The 15,660-nt window shown below is 55.6% G+C and overlaps 3 protein-coding genes across 10 annotated transcripts in view; 2 read left to right on the forward strand and 1 right to left on the reverse strand.

Annotated features, from left to right (window-relative positions):
• LOC121672690 (rap guanine nucleotide exchange factor 1-like) overlaps positions 1-5,154 on the forward strand; it is a 53,125-nt gene extending 47,971 nt beyond the window's left edge. For all 8 annotated transcript variants that reach the window (XM_042045436.1, XM_042045438.1, XM_042045440.1 and 5 more), the window contains 3 exons: positions 249-346; positions 716-844; positions 1,330-5,154. In XM_042045436.1, the coding sequence (XP_041901370.1) occupies positions 249-346; positions 716-844; positions 1,330-1,480 (378 nt within the window). In that variant the 3' untranslated portion in view covers positions 1,481-5,154. The remainder of the gene's footprint in view (positions 1-248; positions 347-715; positions 845-1,329) is intronic.
• Positions 5,155-6,466: 1,312 nt separating this feature from the next.
• On the reverse strand, positions 6,467-8,291 carry LOC121672691 (proline rich transmembrane protein 1B-like). Its single transcript, XM_042045444.1, is given in 5 exon segments — positions 6,467-7,201; positions 7,289-7,429; positions 7,610-7,957; positions 7,959-7,970; positions 8,151-8,291. Coding segments are annotated over 5 exon segments (774 nt in total). The 5' UTR covers positions 8,277-8,291; the 3' UTR covers positions 6,467-7,054.
• A 907-nt stretch (positions 8,292-9,198) lies between these two features.
• On the forward strand, positions 9,199-14,678 carry LOC121672694 (uridine-cytidine kinase 1). Its single transcript, XM_042045448.1, has 7 exons — positions 9,199-9,324; positions 9,562-9,721; positions 10,497-10,593; positions 10,720-10,862; positions 10,940-11,034; positions 12,119-12,167; positions 13,162-14,678. The coding sequence occupies exons 1-7, from the start codon at positions 9,238-9,240 to the stop codon at positions 13,347-13,349; spliced, it is 819 nt and encodes a 272-aa protein (XP_041901382.1). The 5' UTR covers positions 9,199-9,237; the 3' UTR covers positions 13,350-14,678.
• Positions 14,679-15,660: the final 982 nt, after the last annotated feature.

Here is a 15,660-nt window from a genome sequence, read left to right on the forward strand (position 1 = left end):
TGCCAGCACAGCCACAGGGGACAACAGCCTCCTCCTCCTCTTCCTCCTCCTGCAGCCCAAGGCTTGGGGAGGCTGAAGGCAGCGATGTTCTGCGTGAACACCCCAGGGTCGGGCTGAGGAAATCAGCTGGAGGTGTTTGCAGGATGATATTACCTCCCTGCTCTGTGCGGCTCTCTGGGGGGAGGTGACAAAGCAAATGGGTTTGCAGCAGCAAAGACAGGTGTCACCACAGGATTTGTGTCCTGCAGGGCCTGGCTGAGTACTGCACCCTGATCGACAGCTCCTCGTCCTTCCGCGCCTACCGGGCAGCCCTGGCCGACGTGGAGCCCCCCTGCATCCCCTACCTGTGAGTGGGCAGTTCCTTCCTCTGCCATTGCTTCCACACATTAGAATGGTTCCTTCAAGGATTTCTCAGCAGCTGCTGCTGAGCTCAGCCCTTGCCTTTTGCCCAGCATCTGGGGTAAGGCAGCACTGTGCCACGTCAGCCCACAGGCCCTCTCTGGAGCAATTTGTCTGGGCCAGGGTGGCCAGCTGGGGGTGTTTGCATCTTTGGATGTGCTGCTGGGGAATGTTTCCCTCTGGATAAGGTTGCCATTTTGGTGGCAGTGGGAGGCTGTTGTTGGGCTGCCTTTTGGCTGGCCACCCTGCCTTGTGTGACTAACCTCTGTGTCTATTTGCCTACTCCCTTGGCCTGCTGCCCCTTTCCCTCTTTCAGAGGCCTGATTCTGCAGGACCTGACCTTTGTCCATCTGGGAAACCCTGATTACATTGACAGCAAAGTGAACTTTTCCAAGCGCTGGCAGCAGTTTAACATCCTGGACAGCATGAGGTGCTTCCAGCAAGTGTAAGTGCAGCAGTGGGGGCTCTGAGCTGGCTTTGGGGCACCACCGTGGGGATTGGGGCGGGGAGCTTGGACATGGAAGCCCCCGTGCAAGGGGGAAGGGAGATGTAAGGAGAGCTGGGAGCAACAGGGCTCTAATCAGTCTCCTTCCCTCTCTAGGTTGGATAAACATTGTGAGGACATTATTCTGATATTAGTTTTGAGATCCAGACAAGTTTTGCCATTGCTGGTTCCTGTGTTCTCTGGGATATTTGGGGTTTTCTTCAGTGCTGTCTTGCAGCAGAGGCAGCAGATCCAAGTGCTGATTTCTGTGTGATAGGTGCCTTTTTCCCCCCAGTTCAGCGATGGGTTTTTCCCCTTTGTGGTGTGACAGCACTGTCATGAGTACATAGTGCTGGATGTCCTCAGAGCAGGACAGGGGTGGCCCAAAGCTGGGAGAGGTCCCCAGGTAGCCCTTGTTTAACTTCAGCTCCTCTTTGGTTTTCCAGACATTACGACATCAAAAGGAACGACGACATAGTGTCATTCTTCAACGACTTCAGCGACCACCTGGCTGAGGAGGCCCTGTGGGAACTGTCCCTGAAAATCAAACCTCGGAACATCACGAGGCGGAAAACAGATCGGGAAGAGAAAACCTAGGAGGAGGGGTTGTGCGAGGAGAATTGCTCCGCAGAGGCGCCGAGGGCAGCTATGAGACTGGAGTTCAATGTTTGTACCTGCCACTGGATGACACACCCTCCCTCCCAGCTGGCAGCCATCCCTGGGGGTGGGAATGCCGGGTGCTCGCAGCCGGCCGGAGGCGCCGGCGCAGCCGCCGAGGGCAGAGATCGGCCGGTGCTCGCTGCACTCGCCCTCCTCCTCCTCCCGTCCCTCTGTGCCATGAACCAGCTTTAACCCCGGGGACAGAGCTGTGTGGAAGGAGCGTCCCACGCAAGCGTGCTGGTGGTTTGCTGGCCCGTTGCATCCAGGTGTACCCTGGCTCTTGTTTCCATCCGCAAAGCAGGGGCAGCAGGAGCTCAGCACCCACTGACTCATCTCCGGAGCGGCGTCGGGCAGCAGCAGCCGTGGAAGCCAAGGGTTGGAGTCTCCCCTGCAATGCCACCTTCCCAACGTGTTCACGAGGATGGAAGCGTCTCCCGCTGCCTGCCAGAGGAGCTCTGCTGTCAGAGAGCTGCTTGTGTTTACAGGGGTCTTGGCTCACCCCAGATCTCTGGCGCCTTCTTCACGGGAGGAAGGCACCGGTCATAGATATGGAAGAGGCACTGAAAATGTGGGCAGGGACCCGCCATCTCCAGTCATCACATCCCCCTCCTCCTCTCAGATCTCATTATTTAAGCAACGGTAAATCCCTCTGAACCTGGAAACATGGACTGCCCGGGTACTGGGGGTCACCTGTCTGTGACCCCATGTCTCTTAGCGATGGTACTTAGCTTTTGCACAGGAAATGCTGTAGGATACAGACTGTACATACCTAGTGTTTAGAACCCCCTGGGGATTTTTGATGCATGTCTGAATACCGATGAGTTTATAGGAAAAAAAAAGTGCAAACCAGTCTGTACAAAATCCACAACCAGTGACAATGTTGTTCCAAGTGCTGGATAAAGGAGGCTCCGGGCGGCCAAGTGGGCACTGGCTGCAGAGCAGGGGCAGGAGCCTCGTGAAGGAGCCAGAGGATCCATTTCTGGGTTGGAAATGGGAACCAGGAAGGAGCCCTGTGCCCAGCTGAGCCACCCTGTCCTCCCACCCCACTCCTCTCTCCTCTCTCTGTTGCCAAATGTTTTTCTCCGGGGCTCCCCGTTGGGACCCTCGGTGCTGTGCTTTGAGACCCCCACTTTGGCAGGACCCCCAGCAGGTCCCTGTCCCCAGTCCTGCCGTGCTGGTGCCAGCAGGGCAGGGACAGCCCAGCATGGAAGGGCGAGGCAGGGGTGTCATTTCCCACACACAGTGTTAACCCCAGTCTGTTCAGTGTGCCTTATTCAGCCCTTCTGTCCCCCCTCTGTGTCCCACCCAGCGTGTCCTCCCCAGCACAGCCCCTGCCAGGCCATTTCACATCCCTCTTCTCTGTCCTGCTCCAGTGGTTTGCAGCTGGATCGTGGGTGTGAGTGTGCCCTGCAGGTTTCAGCAGCCTTGCAAGCCTCCCATCTCCCTGTCTTGTGGTCACAGGTTTTTACAGGGTTCTGACAAAATCTTGCAGGTTTAGGGCAGCAGCTCCCAAGGAATAGAGACGTGGAGTTCCACAGAGCATCCTTAATTTATTTCTCAATAGCAGCTCTGTGCCTGCTAAAGCCTCTGTTTGTTCTGGGTGAATCAGAGCTGCACTCCTTTCCTTCTCCAAACAGATTGCAAAGCCTTGGCCGGCTCTGCCTGACCCTCAGGAGGGAGCGACAGCCCGGGGTTGTACCCAGCTTGGCTATTTCCCTCAACATTCAGGCATGGGACTCATACAGTGGCCAAGCACAGAGAGACCCCCTGCCCACGAGGGCATCTTCTGGGGGAGGGGAGTGTGGGGTTCAACACAGTTCTGTGCAGCCCCAGAGCAGGAGGAGCAGGAATCTTTTGTGCTGAACCACAGTGTCCGAGCCAGAACACTTCAAAAGTGGTTTATTTTCATGGCACTGAGGGCACTGGAGCTGTGTGTTGTGTCCAGCCAAGGCTTTGCAATCCCCAAAGGCTTCCCAGGAAGTAATGCCCATGTTTCCTTTGTAAATAAGGTCTTTTAAAAGCCCAGCGTGGCGAGGTGGTGAAAAGGCTGATGAATACACCCAGGATGTGGTGTGGGCTTCACCCTGGTGGCTCTGAGCAGCTCTTGGGTGCTGTGGCCAGGCTCTCCTAGGAGAGCCGTGTGTGGTGGTGGCTCTGGAATCACAACCCTGGGGGTTCAGAGGGCAGAGGGACAGGAGGGGGCAGCTTGTCTTCATCCAGCCGAGTGACCGTGGTACGTGAGGGGTGAGCAGGTGGCTCGTGGGTTGGGCTCACAGGGTGGCAGTGACTGGGGTTCCACAGGGCTCCTTCCTTGGCCCTGTGCTCTTCAACATCCTCATTAATGACCTGGACACAGGACTGGAAGGGATGCTAAGGAAATCTGCTGACAACACTAAATGTGGGCACCACAGTATAAAAAAGACAGGAAGCTATTAGAGTGTTCAAAGGAGGCCATAAGGATGGGGAAGGGTCTGGAGGGGCCTTGTGAGGAGCAGCTGAGGGCACTTGTTCAGCCTGGAGGAGACTGAGGGGAGACCTCACTGTGGTCTTCAGCATCCTCACAAGGGGCAGCAGAGGGGCAGGTGCAGATCTCTTCACTCGTGACCAGTGGCAGGACCTGAGGGAACGGCTGGAGCTGAGTCAGGGGAGGTTTAGGCTGGATATCAGGAAAAAGTCTTTCCCCCAGAGCGTGGTGGGGCACTGAAGAGGCTCCCCAGGGCAGTGGTCACAGCACCAAACCTGTCTGAGATCAAGAAGCGTTTGGACAATGCTCTCACATGGTGGGATTTTTGGGGTGTCCTGTGCAGAGGCAGGAGTTGGACGCAGTGACCTTGATGGGTCCCTTTCTAGTCAGCATATTCTGTGATTCTGTGATCAGGGTGTTCCCCTCCTCCCCTGCCAGTCAGAGCTGTTCCAGGTTCTTCCCTGCACTTGAACCCATGAGCCCAGTTAGTACTGAAGGAGCGTGGGGACAGCAGGTCTCAGTGGCCACAGCACTCCATTCAGTGGGATGGGGCTGAGCCCACCGGCTTTCCTCCGCCTTCTCCCCTTCCTCTGCTGTCATCCCCAGCTGAGCAGTGTCCCAGCCACAGCTCCTGGCTCATGTCCCAACCTTGGGCCAGGCTTGCAGGGCTGGAGGGACCCTGAAGGAGGGTCCCCTTGCCTGGAGCAGCTTCAGGTTTGCTGAGCAGAGATCCCCCCCCCCTCGATCTCGAGGAGCAGTCCCTGGGGAGCAAAAGCCCCAGAATATCCCCGTGCAAGACTGGCCACCCAGTGTGTTCCCATCTTGCAGGCAGCCTCCTCAAGGCCATCACCTCTTTTTTGGGAGAGGGAAGAGTGTGAGTCCCCTCTCCACCTGGGGCAGGGAGTGGGGAGAAGCGATGCCCCCAGTCACCAGCCCCCTGCCCCACTCCCAGGCCTCTCCCCCCAAGCAGTTCCGTTGTATTATAGATTTACCACTAACCCCGATGGTGGCATCTTCCTGCGAACATTTCAGACCTGTAACTTTTATATTAAAGACAAATAAAACACCAGTAACGAACCTGCCTGATGATCCTGTTTACAGTGCATGCACAGTCTGTGGATTAAAGTGACAATCGAATCCGCCTCTGGCACTGGTGTGGCCTCGTGTTTTCTCATGTGCTCCCTGTGGTTCTCCTCTGCCCATGGCTCTTTTTCCCTTTATTTTCTCACTGTAAAGTTCTTCCCTCCCTCTGCCAAGATGGCTTTGCCCCAATACAGGCCATACACCTGGGAGGGGAAATCTTCTCCTGTCACCTTCTCTGGGCACCGGTGTCCCCCGTGTCAGGGGTTTTGGCTGCCCAGCCCCCGGCGTGTGCCCAGCCCGTGCAGTGGCCGTGTGCCGGCAGCCGAGGGCTATAAATAACCCCTGCAGCGGCCGAGCTGCTCTGCGGTGCTATTTCAGTCCTGGACAGGGTTCAAAATTCCTCTGGAAATAATTGTCATGGGCCAGCTCAGGAGGAGAATGCCCAGACACTGACTGGGCACGTGCCCCCCGTGCCAGGGCTGAGCTGTGGGGCCGCATCCCACGGGCGCAGCACAGCGGGAGGGGTCTGTCCACAGCTCATTGTCCCCCCAGGCAGCTCGGCCAGTGGCACCCCTGGGCCTGGGGCCACGTGGAGACTCCCCTTCCCCAGTGTCCTGAATGGGCTGGAACCCTGGCGCCCACCTGCTCTTGGGAAAACCCTGATTTCAGCTATAGCAGGAGACCTTACCTGTCGCAGTGGTTGAATCCACTGCAGGAATAACCAAGAAGCCACAGAGCCCCAGAACAGTGGAGGTCCGCTGGTGGGCAGGCTCAGAGGTCTAAGACCACCCCCTTTTACCCTTTTTAAGTTCATGTTCTAGATAGTTCTCCTTTCCCTGATACCCCACTGGTTCCCGGGTCCCTTGTTCCACCCCTCGCCTTTCCCACTGGTCACTGTCTGTCACCCCACTCCCTCTCCACTCCCTGGCTCCCAAAGGATAGGCTCTGATGTTCTGCCCCTCCCTCGGTGCCGATCTGGATAAAAACCCCGGACCGCTCAGTGTTCTGTGCTCTTTGTTCTGGGATCCCTTCGGGCGGGGATCTCAATAAACCCCTCGGAACTCCATACAAAGGACCCCTCCCGTCTCTTTATCCCCAGGCTCAGTGTGTGTGTGTGGCTGCGAGTATTCCACCTTCTACAGTGTGTCAGAGTGTGTCCGAGTGTGTCCGAGTGTGTCAGTGTGTCCGAGTGTGTCCGAGCACGTTCGCACAGCACCGCCCGGAGCGGCTCCGGCGGGACGCGATCGGGATGGACGCGCCGCTCTTTCCACCCCCCTCACACCCAGCGCATCACTTACCCTGAATTTTGTGGTGGACAAAGGTCATGGCAAGGGGAGATGTAGCTCCTTGGTGTGCAGAGAAAACAGAAGCTTTGTCTACAGCTGTACTTTATTTCAATCTGGAAGCAGCAAGAAGGTGGCAATGCAGTGTGTGTGTGTGTGTACTTGTGCGTGCAGAACTACTGCAGAACTGCATACATGGGTTTGTATCTTCTCACATCATTAATGACCAGTGAGGGCTTCCCACACACTTGTTACTTTTGCTCCACGTCCGAGCCCAATCCTACAAGATGCTCCCTCTGCACCAGAGTCCCATCTGGCAGCTCCAAGGGACAGCCCACAGCAATGGGATTCAGCATCCTGCAGCGAGCGGAGCGTGATCCCGCCCTTGGATCCGACATAGCTCCCTGCCCAGAGCTGGATCCAGCAGGACACGGCACCGGCATCTGGTCTGGCTTCCTCCTGCCCTCGCCGGGGCTCGCAGGGCTGAGCAGATGGCTGAAGGCTCCGGGGCAGCTCCTCGGCCCGCCAGGAAGGACGGACGCTGCCCCGCAGTCCCAATAACACTTCGTTGTCACCCGTTTCCACACAAGGCTGCGGCAACTTCACGTGCCCGTGCCCCCCAGGCGGTGAGCCACAAGGAGTACTCGGCACACATCATGTCCCTGAGGCTCAGGGTCCTTGTCACAGATACAGGGACACCAGGACATAGATGATCCAGGTGATGGAGGCGAACAACCCGAAGAGGAGGCTGAAGAGGACCAGTGACTGCGCCTTTCTGGATGCCACGTATGCCTGGGCCACGTCCCCACGGGCGAGCGCAGCCCGGGTCTGGCGCAGGGGCGAGAAGGGGAGGGGTTACAAGAGACCCGCAGCACCAGGAGGGGCTTCGAGGCTGCCCGGTGAGTCCTTCCTTACCTCATGGGAGTAGACGAGGGCCATGACCCCGGTCACCAGGCAGCAGAAGAGGGTCACCAGCACTGACTCCACCATGTAGTCCTTGGGCAACTGCTGCCCGCGGCCGGCGGGCAACGGCCCCGCGCCCGGCTGCGCGTTGTACTGCGGCACAGGGCGGGTGATCAGAGCTGCGAGCCCCCTGGGTGTGCTCCCCTCCCGGGCTGTGCTGCTCAAGCATCACTTGGGGGCACCGCACGGAACCCCACAAACCCGGGAGGGGAGATGAGGGGTGACCCCCGCTGCAGAGCGGGGCAGGAACACATCGGGGTGGGAGATACGTACGGTGGTGTAGGGCAGGGGCCCGGCCGGGATGCCCGGGGCTGGGAAGGACCGCGGTCCGGGCCCCGGCTGGTAAAAGACGGGCGCTTGCTGGGAGAAGCCGGCTGGGAATGGCGGGTGGAGGTGGTGAAAGCTCTTCGGGTCCGGGGGCGAGTAGGGCGGCGGGGCCCCCTCGAAGGCTGAGTTGGTGACCACCGACACCACCACGGGCCTGTCCCCAGGGCCCGCGGGGGGCTCGCTGCGGGTGCCGGAGGTGGGCAGTGCCCCGGCTGCTCCGCTGCCACCCCCCTGCTCCGCTCCCCGGGCTGTGGCGCCGGGGCCCTGGGGCCCGGCTGGCGGGTCACCGTCCATCCCGCGGAGACGCCTGCGGGGACAGGGAGGTTCTGCTGGGACGCGACATTCCCGGCACACCCACCCCAGGTTCGGGGCTGGGATCGGGCTGCCCATGGGACCCCCTTGTGCCACCCCCGGGGCCGCGGCCGCCCCGAGCCCCCAGAGCCCGGTCCCCTGCCCGCCCCAGCGCCCCATTCCCGGCCCCACTCACGCCGGAGCCCGCGGGGTTCCAACTGCCGCCGGCCCCGGTACGGCCCCGGTACGGCCCCGGTACGGCCCCCGAGCCCAGCGTGGCCCCGCGCGGGCGGCGGGAGCGCAGCCGGGGCCGGTTAATCATTGACCCGCTGTTTGCCCGGGGCCTGCGGGCGGGGCCGCCCCGGGCCGGCCACCTCGGCCCTCAGCGCTGGGGGGCTCCGGGTGCGGACGGGCCGGGACCCCGGGGAGGCAAAGGGGGGGTGTCTGCGCTGCCCCCGGCCAGAGGGTCCGAGGTCCATCGCGGCCGATGGAGCCGGGCCTGGGCTCAGGGCGGTCACGGAGCTTCACAGCGATTTGTTCACGTTTAAACTTATTATTTGGTTTTGCTTTAGAATATTATATTTACATGTCGACTGTGGTGTGTGTTCTGGCTCTATTTATACACAAAATGTATATAAAATTCTGTGTATATTAGCTATAGCTATTCATATTTAACACGTGCGTGTGTAGATATCTGTATCACACCCCACGCACAGGACGTGTGTGCGCACTCTGTGTGTCCGTGTCTTACCCGTATGTGTATTTGTGTGTCCTGGTGTCTCTGGTGTTCAGGTGTTCCTTCACAGTTCCCGTGTACCGCGCTCTGCACACACCTGCGTGTGCACCCCTGGCTACAGGTGTAAACACACCCGTGGGTGCAGGTGTGAAACACACGGGAGCAGGTGTCACACACACACCCGGGGGCCGGCGTGCACTCAAACGCTCACACAAGTGCCTGGGTAAGACAGCGTTGTCTGTAATAAGGCAGAGATGTCCGGCTGTCCATCTGTCCGTCCGTGTGCCCGTCCATCTGTCCGCCCACCCATCTGCCCACCCCTCCGCCCGTCCATCCATCTGTGCGTCCATCTGTCCGTGCCGACGCTCCGGCCTCGGGGCTGAGACCGGCCCGCTCAGCGCACGTGGCCCCGCCCCCTTTCGCAACCCCGCCCCCTTTCGGGGCCACGCCCCCTTTCGTAACCACGCCCCCTTTGTTGCCCCGCCCCTTTTCGTAACCCCGCCCCCTCGTGCGGCCCCGCCCCGCCGGCCCCGCCGTTCCTCCCGCCATGGCGTCCGCCGGCGGCCCGGACGCGGAGCGGCCTCACCCCAAGCCCTTCCTCATCGGCGTCAGCGGCGGCACCGCCAGCGGCAAGGTGAGGCCGCCGTGCCGGGGGCCGTGCGGGCCGTGCTGGGGCTGACCCCCGCCCCGGCCGGTCCGCGTGGCGCGGGAGCTGCGCGGCGCCCGCCGGGACATCGCCGGTGCCGGCCCCGGGGCTGGGCGAGCGCCGCTCGCTCCCCGCGTCCCGGCACCGGGGAGAGGTCGGGCCGGGGCACGGGCCGGGCTGGGCGCCGCGGGAAGGGTCGGGGTCCTGAGACCCCGTGCCGCTCAGTCCACAGTGTGCGAGAAGATCATGGAGCTGCTGGGGCAGAACGAGGTGGAGCAGCGGCAGCGGAAGGTGCTGATCCTCAGCCAGGACAGCTTCTACAAGGTGCTGACGGCCGAGCAGCAGGCCAAGGCGCTGAAGGGACAGTACAACTTCGACCACCCGGGTGAGCCGCTCGCCATCCTGGCCCCAGCAGGGTTCAGTCGGTGCTTGGAGCGCAGCTGGGTCTTGCGGGAAGTGCAGGAAGTGGGAAGTGTTGGGAGAACAGAAATGTGCTTTCCCCCACCAAAACATCCGTTTGTCCCTACCCTTGTGCCCGTTGTTACTGACGGCCCTTCTGGAGCCATGGAGAGATGCGGAGCATCCCAGCCCATTCCCCGCTCTTGAGAGGCTCCGTAATAAACCACATCATTCCCAAATCCTTTCCTGTTATTTCTTGTCCACACAAACAGCTGCTCCCCTCGCCCGGGGGAGTGCTGTGGATTGTAGGCGGGACAGGGAGCTGCCCTCGGCTGAAGTCTGGTGCCTGTTGGGTGGGTAATGGAAACCATGAAAGATGCCTGAGGTTTTCCAATTGGCTCTTGACTAACAGACAAACAAAGTTGCACAAAATTACACAATTACTAAGTGGGTTGATAAAATTATAAAATGACCAGCTTCACCTTTGGGATCTTAATTTCATTGTGTTGTAGTTGCAACTATTTCATTGTGTTGTTAGAAACAACAAACTGTCTCTTCCTTATCTCTGAAACCAAGCACAGCCATTGTCACTTGGGCAGGTAGTGTTGTGTTGCTACTGGTAGGAAAGAATAAGCCACAAGTTCCTTTTTTCTTGGTGAATACTGGGCAGAGGGTTTTTCCTTTGGGTCTGGAAAAATCCAAGCAGAACGCTTGATACAACAGCATCTGAAAGTCCTTCTCTTTAAACTTTCCTCTCACAGATGCCTTCGATAACGATTTGATGCGTTCAACCCTGAAAAACATTGTTGAGGGCAGAACGGTTGATGTACCAACGTACGACTTCGTGACACATTCTCGGTAGGCTCTGGCTTTGCCTGAAGTCCTGGGCTGTGTGGGGGTGTCCCCAGCCTGGGGATGGATCGCTTGGTGGTGGCACGAGGCCTGTTTGTTTAACAGTGTGCTCTGGCTGTTCTCTCCTGGCAGGCTGGCAGAGACGACGGTGGTCTATCCCGCTGACGTCGTCCTGTTTGAGGGGATCCTGGTTTTCTACAATCAAGACATTCGGGACATGTTCCACCTCCGTCTCTTTGTGGACACGGACTCTGACGTCCGGCTGTCCCGCAGAGGTAAAGCCCTGCCGTGCCCTGTTCCTTATCCACCCTCACCATGGGGCAACACTCAGTGCTTTTATCCCTCATCCCAGTTCTGCGAGATATGAAACGTGGGAGGGACCTGGAGCAGATCCTCACCCAGTACACCACGTTTGTCAAGCCTGCCTTTGAGGAGTTCTGCTTACCGGTATGGAGCCTTTAAGTAATTTAATTTGTGGGGTCTTTTTCTTTTTGGGAGGGGATAGAGGAGCAGGGTTGCCTGGGAATTAGCTGCTGTAGGTGCAGCAATGGTGGCTTTTGGTATCTGTATTTCACAAATCCCATGCTTTCCCCCCTGCCTCATGTCTTCAACCATTTTGAGCTGGTTGTTAAGGAACTGAAATGGTCCCTTCTGCTGGCAAAGCACTGTGGAAATGCCTCGAGCACGTTTCCTCACTGCTGGCTGCTGGGGCTATTTTAGTATGGGTCTCTCTGAATGAAACACTCCCACTCTCAGTTTATTCTTAAGTCTTGTAGGAAGAAAGAAAAGCTTGGTTTCCAGCAGCCTTTCTCAAAGGGAACACTGGTGAAAACCTGGGGCAGACCATTCTAGTTCTGCATGTAGTGTGGGGCCAATTTAGGTGCTCACATAATCAAATTAATTTGTAAAAAACCCTATGAGAACAAAATCCAGTATGTGGGTTAAAGAAGTTGGAAAAGGCTAACTCAGGCACCTCTTGCTCTAGATCAAAGGAATTCTGGGATTTTAAAACTAGTTCTTAGAAATGCTGAATTTGCCAGGTTTTTCCCAGCTGTGGGGGAAGAAAAAGCAGGAGTGCTATGGTAGAAAAGATCAACAAAACGTTATCAGAGGCAGGCAGGAATTTCACATGCACATTGGTTACCTTGGCTCTCAGCAGAGATTTAGCAAGGGCTTGCGAAATGCTGATTAAAACGAGCTCTTGGCAAACAGACCTTGCCTGAAATGGGCAATGTTTGAAGGCAGCTCAGAAGGGTAAAAGCAAGGACTCCACACCTGACCTGCTGCTTCTACCTGGTGACTCTCTGCAAAGAGACAGTAAGAACAATCTCTGGCCTTAAATCCAGTGCACATTTGCCAGTGTGATGCGTTAATTCATTTAGGTTGTTGCCGTGAAAGAGAGCCTTAACTTACAACCCTGGAGCACCAAGACCTTCTACCTTTGCCCATTTTTCTGGCCTTTGGTTGCTTCTTCCTGGAATGAAGCTGACTTTTCCCATTAACAGGCTCCACCGCTGTTTCTGTTTTGCAGACAAAGAAGTATGCGGATGTCATCATCCCCCGAGGAGTTGACAACATGGGTAAAAGGGAGTTGGGTTCCCTGATTTCCCTGGGGAGACACCTTTGGGGTTGGGAAGAGAGCAGGAGGCACGCTGCTGCCTTGAGTGCCTGCTCCTGAGGAAGGGATTTTTGCTGGAGGGGAGGGAGCTGCTCAGCCTGATCAGGAGGACCAGCTGCTCAGCCTTTGGAAGCCTCTGGAAAAGTGACCTGTTGAGGTCTGACCTCACTTGCAGGCAGCAGGCAGAATTTCATTTAAGGGCTTTGACACTTTACCGTGCCATAAATCAAGTCTCTCCTGATGGGAGAGAATTTGCTGAAAGTCCTTGCAAGGAGTTTCAAAGATAAACAGAGACTTTTATTTGATTTTCAATGCTTCCAGATAGTTGTTTATTAAGTCTTATCAGAGGAACAGAGCCACTAGCGTGACCCAGGTACAGCATAGAAGGAGGAAAAGTAGAAGTGAGTCCAATCAGCAAGATTTACACAGCCTTTTAAAGATATTTTAACCAATAGTTACTAAAAATGTACATTATTTTCACTTTCCTGCCAATTATTCAGTAACACGACTAGGAACTGCGGAATTTTCTATCCAGTCATTCCAAACCACTTTTACTGGAGAATATGGAGTAGTAGAAGAAGAAGAAGGTCTAGAGAACAACAACAATCCTCCATTTTGATATTTTTTACTCTTATCTATTTACTACAAAGAGAAGCCTAAAACCTCTAAATTTTTCACCCTGTGACAATCTTACATAGTAGTCTATCACCTAATTCACACCACTGTATTTTCTAGTTGTTGTCTGACTGTTGATAATTTTTTCCAAGGTTTGAAGCTAAAACAGTGTTGTTCAGGGGGGTAAGAACCCTTAAAAACAGGCAGAGAAATATTCTCGGCACTCTGGGTTCCTACAGGCTTGTTAAAACTTGGGTCGAGCAGGGCTGGATGCTCCACATTTTCTAGATAACTCAGCCAGGAAAGCCTTCATGTCCTGTATTCCCTGTTCCTCTCTGCAGTTGCCATAAACCTCATCGTGCAGCACATTCAGGACATCCTGAACGGAGACATCTGCAAGTGGCAGCGGGGGGCACTGAACGGGCACGGCCGGACGTACAAGCGGCCGTTCCCGGAGCAGGCGGAGAGCGGCGGCGTCCTGGCGGCCGGGAAGCGCTCCCACCTGGAGTCCAGCAGCCGCCCGCACTAACCCGGCACGTCCCAAGGGTTTGCCTCTGGTCCACACCAACACTGAAGACAACTTTGGGAAAGGACTTCCATGGAATGGTTGGTGAAGTGCCCTTTAAGTCGTCCTAGCAGCGGAGGGGATCCTGGTGGGAATCTTGTCTCAGAGGGGAGAGGAAGGGCTTGGCCATCTATCCCTCTTCCCTTCCAACCCCTCCCTATTCTCCCTGAGATGTCTGGAGTTGGTACTTGATGAACTGGTTAAAGGCAGTGCTACTTGCCTTTTTTTAATTTTCAAAGTGAGATCTAATGCTGAGACTCCCCTGAAAATTAAGCACTACCAGGTGACTAGTAAAATAGCCCATTCCCCTGACGACAGTCATCTGTAGCAGGAAAATCATCTGCCTCTTGGGTGTTTTTCTCTATCCAAGACTAGCTCACATGCTGTTCATTTTAACAAGCAGGTACAGCTTTTACTCTTCTCCGCCTTGTTGGCCCCTTGAGTTGTGGCCATGCTCTGCTGCTGGTCAGCCTCCTTCTAACCTGTGGGATCAGAGGGACTGACCTGTAGAGACACCTCTTCCTTGAGACAGGGGTGAGACAGAGGCTGTCTGGGACAAACGGGAACTTGCAGTTCACCAGGGGACAGGCCCAAGAAGTTGAGTGGTTCTGATTCCTAATTTATTCCTAAGCTCCTGAATCTTGCTACACTGTATGATTATTTTTTGTACCCAGATAGTGTTCTGTACCACAGTTACTGAATGTGTGAGCTTCAACTGGATTGAGTTGCTCATGGAAACAGAAACCTGACCTTGTCAGTATTAGTGTGTTTTAGTGCATTTCTGTACTGCTGGTTGCAAATTCTGCTGGGCAGAATCCGTCCACTTCCAGAGATGGCTGGTGAGGTCAGCAAGGGGGGAAACTGGGACTTGCAGGACCCTCCTGCTGGCACAAGCAGCTGCCTGGACATGTTCTACCCTCAGACAGGGTCAGAGCACTTGCCTTGCACTCCAGCAGCTTCAACTCAAGAATGTCTGGCTTTCTAAAAACAGCAGACAAGAAGTACAAACAGTGACATCCCAGTTTCTGTAGTTTACCCCAGAGAAGTGATACTGCAGCAGCGTGAAGTGTCTGTCTGGAAAAAAACAGCTGCAATGAAGTGCTGGTTGGACCTTTGAAAACGTCCTTGTGATACCGTTCTTGAGTCTGAACTTACGGTGTAATTTTAAGAATGAGGGTGGGAGGGAAATGTTATTAAGAGGAACTTTTTCATATTTACTAATTTTCTAAAAGCAGGGTTTGGCTGTGTTGGTTGTGGGTGTGTTACTTTGGCTAATAAATAAATGAACAGTGATCAGAAGTGACCATTTTTATAAAAGGTAATTCTGGTACTTGCACTATGCCAGCACAAAGGCATAGAAAGGAACACTGCTGGAGGGGCTCTTAACAGTTTTTTCTCCCCTTAACTCAGAATCACTACCTTTGGTTCTGCTGTGGCTGAAAATTTAGAGAAAAAACCCAGAACTTAAGAAATGCAGTTTGCACTTTCATCCCTATAGTCTTTTCAACACTGGCAAGGGGTGAAGGTTTGGTGTCTCAGTGATAGTTCAGTGGTACTTCTGCAGTGCCCAGGAGAAGGCAGATCATTTCCTGACTGCTGCTGGGTGCTGTTTAGCTCAGGGGGACATACTTGGAGTATGAGCTACTGCACTGAAGCATTAGCTCTCAGGGCTGATTACAGTAGGAGCAAAACAGTCACTAAAACCTACTTTGAATGACTGTGGTGTTGGATCATACCTTCCTCTGGGGGTGGGGGGGAGCCTTGAATAGCATTCGTTAGAGCAGTGAGGAACTGCGCAGCCAAGAGCCCCTGGGGCATGGGAATGCAGCTCTGGCAGCTTTGTGCTGCCCTGCAGGACCTGGAAATGGAATGTGGCCCAGGTACTACAGCCCTGCTTGGACACCTGCACAGGGACATCAGAAATTCCCCACTGAGCAATCCCAGTCCTTCACCTCTGCCTTCTCCTTCTCTGTGAATTCTCTGCTGGTGCAGGCCAGGCCATGGGCTGGGTTTCAGTGTTTTTACCCTGAACCCACGTGCACAAGTTGGAGCAGGTTTCCTTGTCAGCAGGATCAGTCCTACCTTGCCCAGAGTTCCTATTCCCATGGGATCTGAGGCGTAATGGCAATACTGCCACTGCTGGTAACAGGCCTCAGGCTTCAGATCAGTGCCACAAGGCCAAAGGATTCTTCTGGCTTTGGTTCAGTACATGGCTTGCCTGAAGCCTTGTTCAGCTGTAACAGCAATTTTTTAATGTCTTTTTATTTTGCTTATC

This window comes from Corvus kubaryi, unplaced genomic scaffold (assembly GCF_017639235.1).
Source record: "Corvus kubaryi isolate FWS band 111438036 unplaced genomic scaffold, C.kubaryi_AGA036_p1.0 64865, whole genome shotgun sequence".
NCBI lineage: Eukaryota > Metazoa > Chordata > Aves > Passeriformes > Corvidae > Corvus > Corvus kubaryi.

Coding starts and splice junctions, on each gene's coding strand:
- LOC121672694 (XM_042045448.1), top strand. CDS start 9,238: ATGGCGTCCGCCGGCGGCCCGGACGCGGAGCGGCCTCACCCCAAGCCC. Junction 11,035..12,118: donor TTGAGGAGTTCTGCTTACCG/GTATGGAGCCTT, acceptor TCTGTTTTGCAG/ACAAAGAAGTATGCGGATGT. Junction 12,168..13,161: donor CCGAGGAGTTGACAACATGG/GTAAAAGGGAGT, acceptor TCCTCTCTGCAG/TTGCCATAAACCTCATCGTG.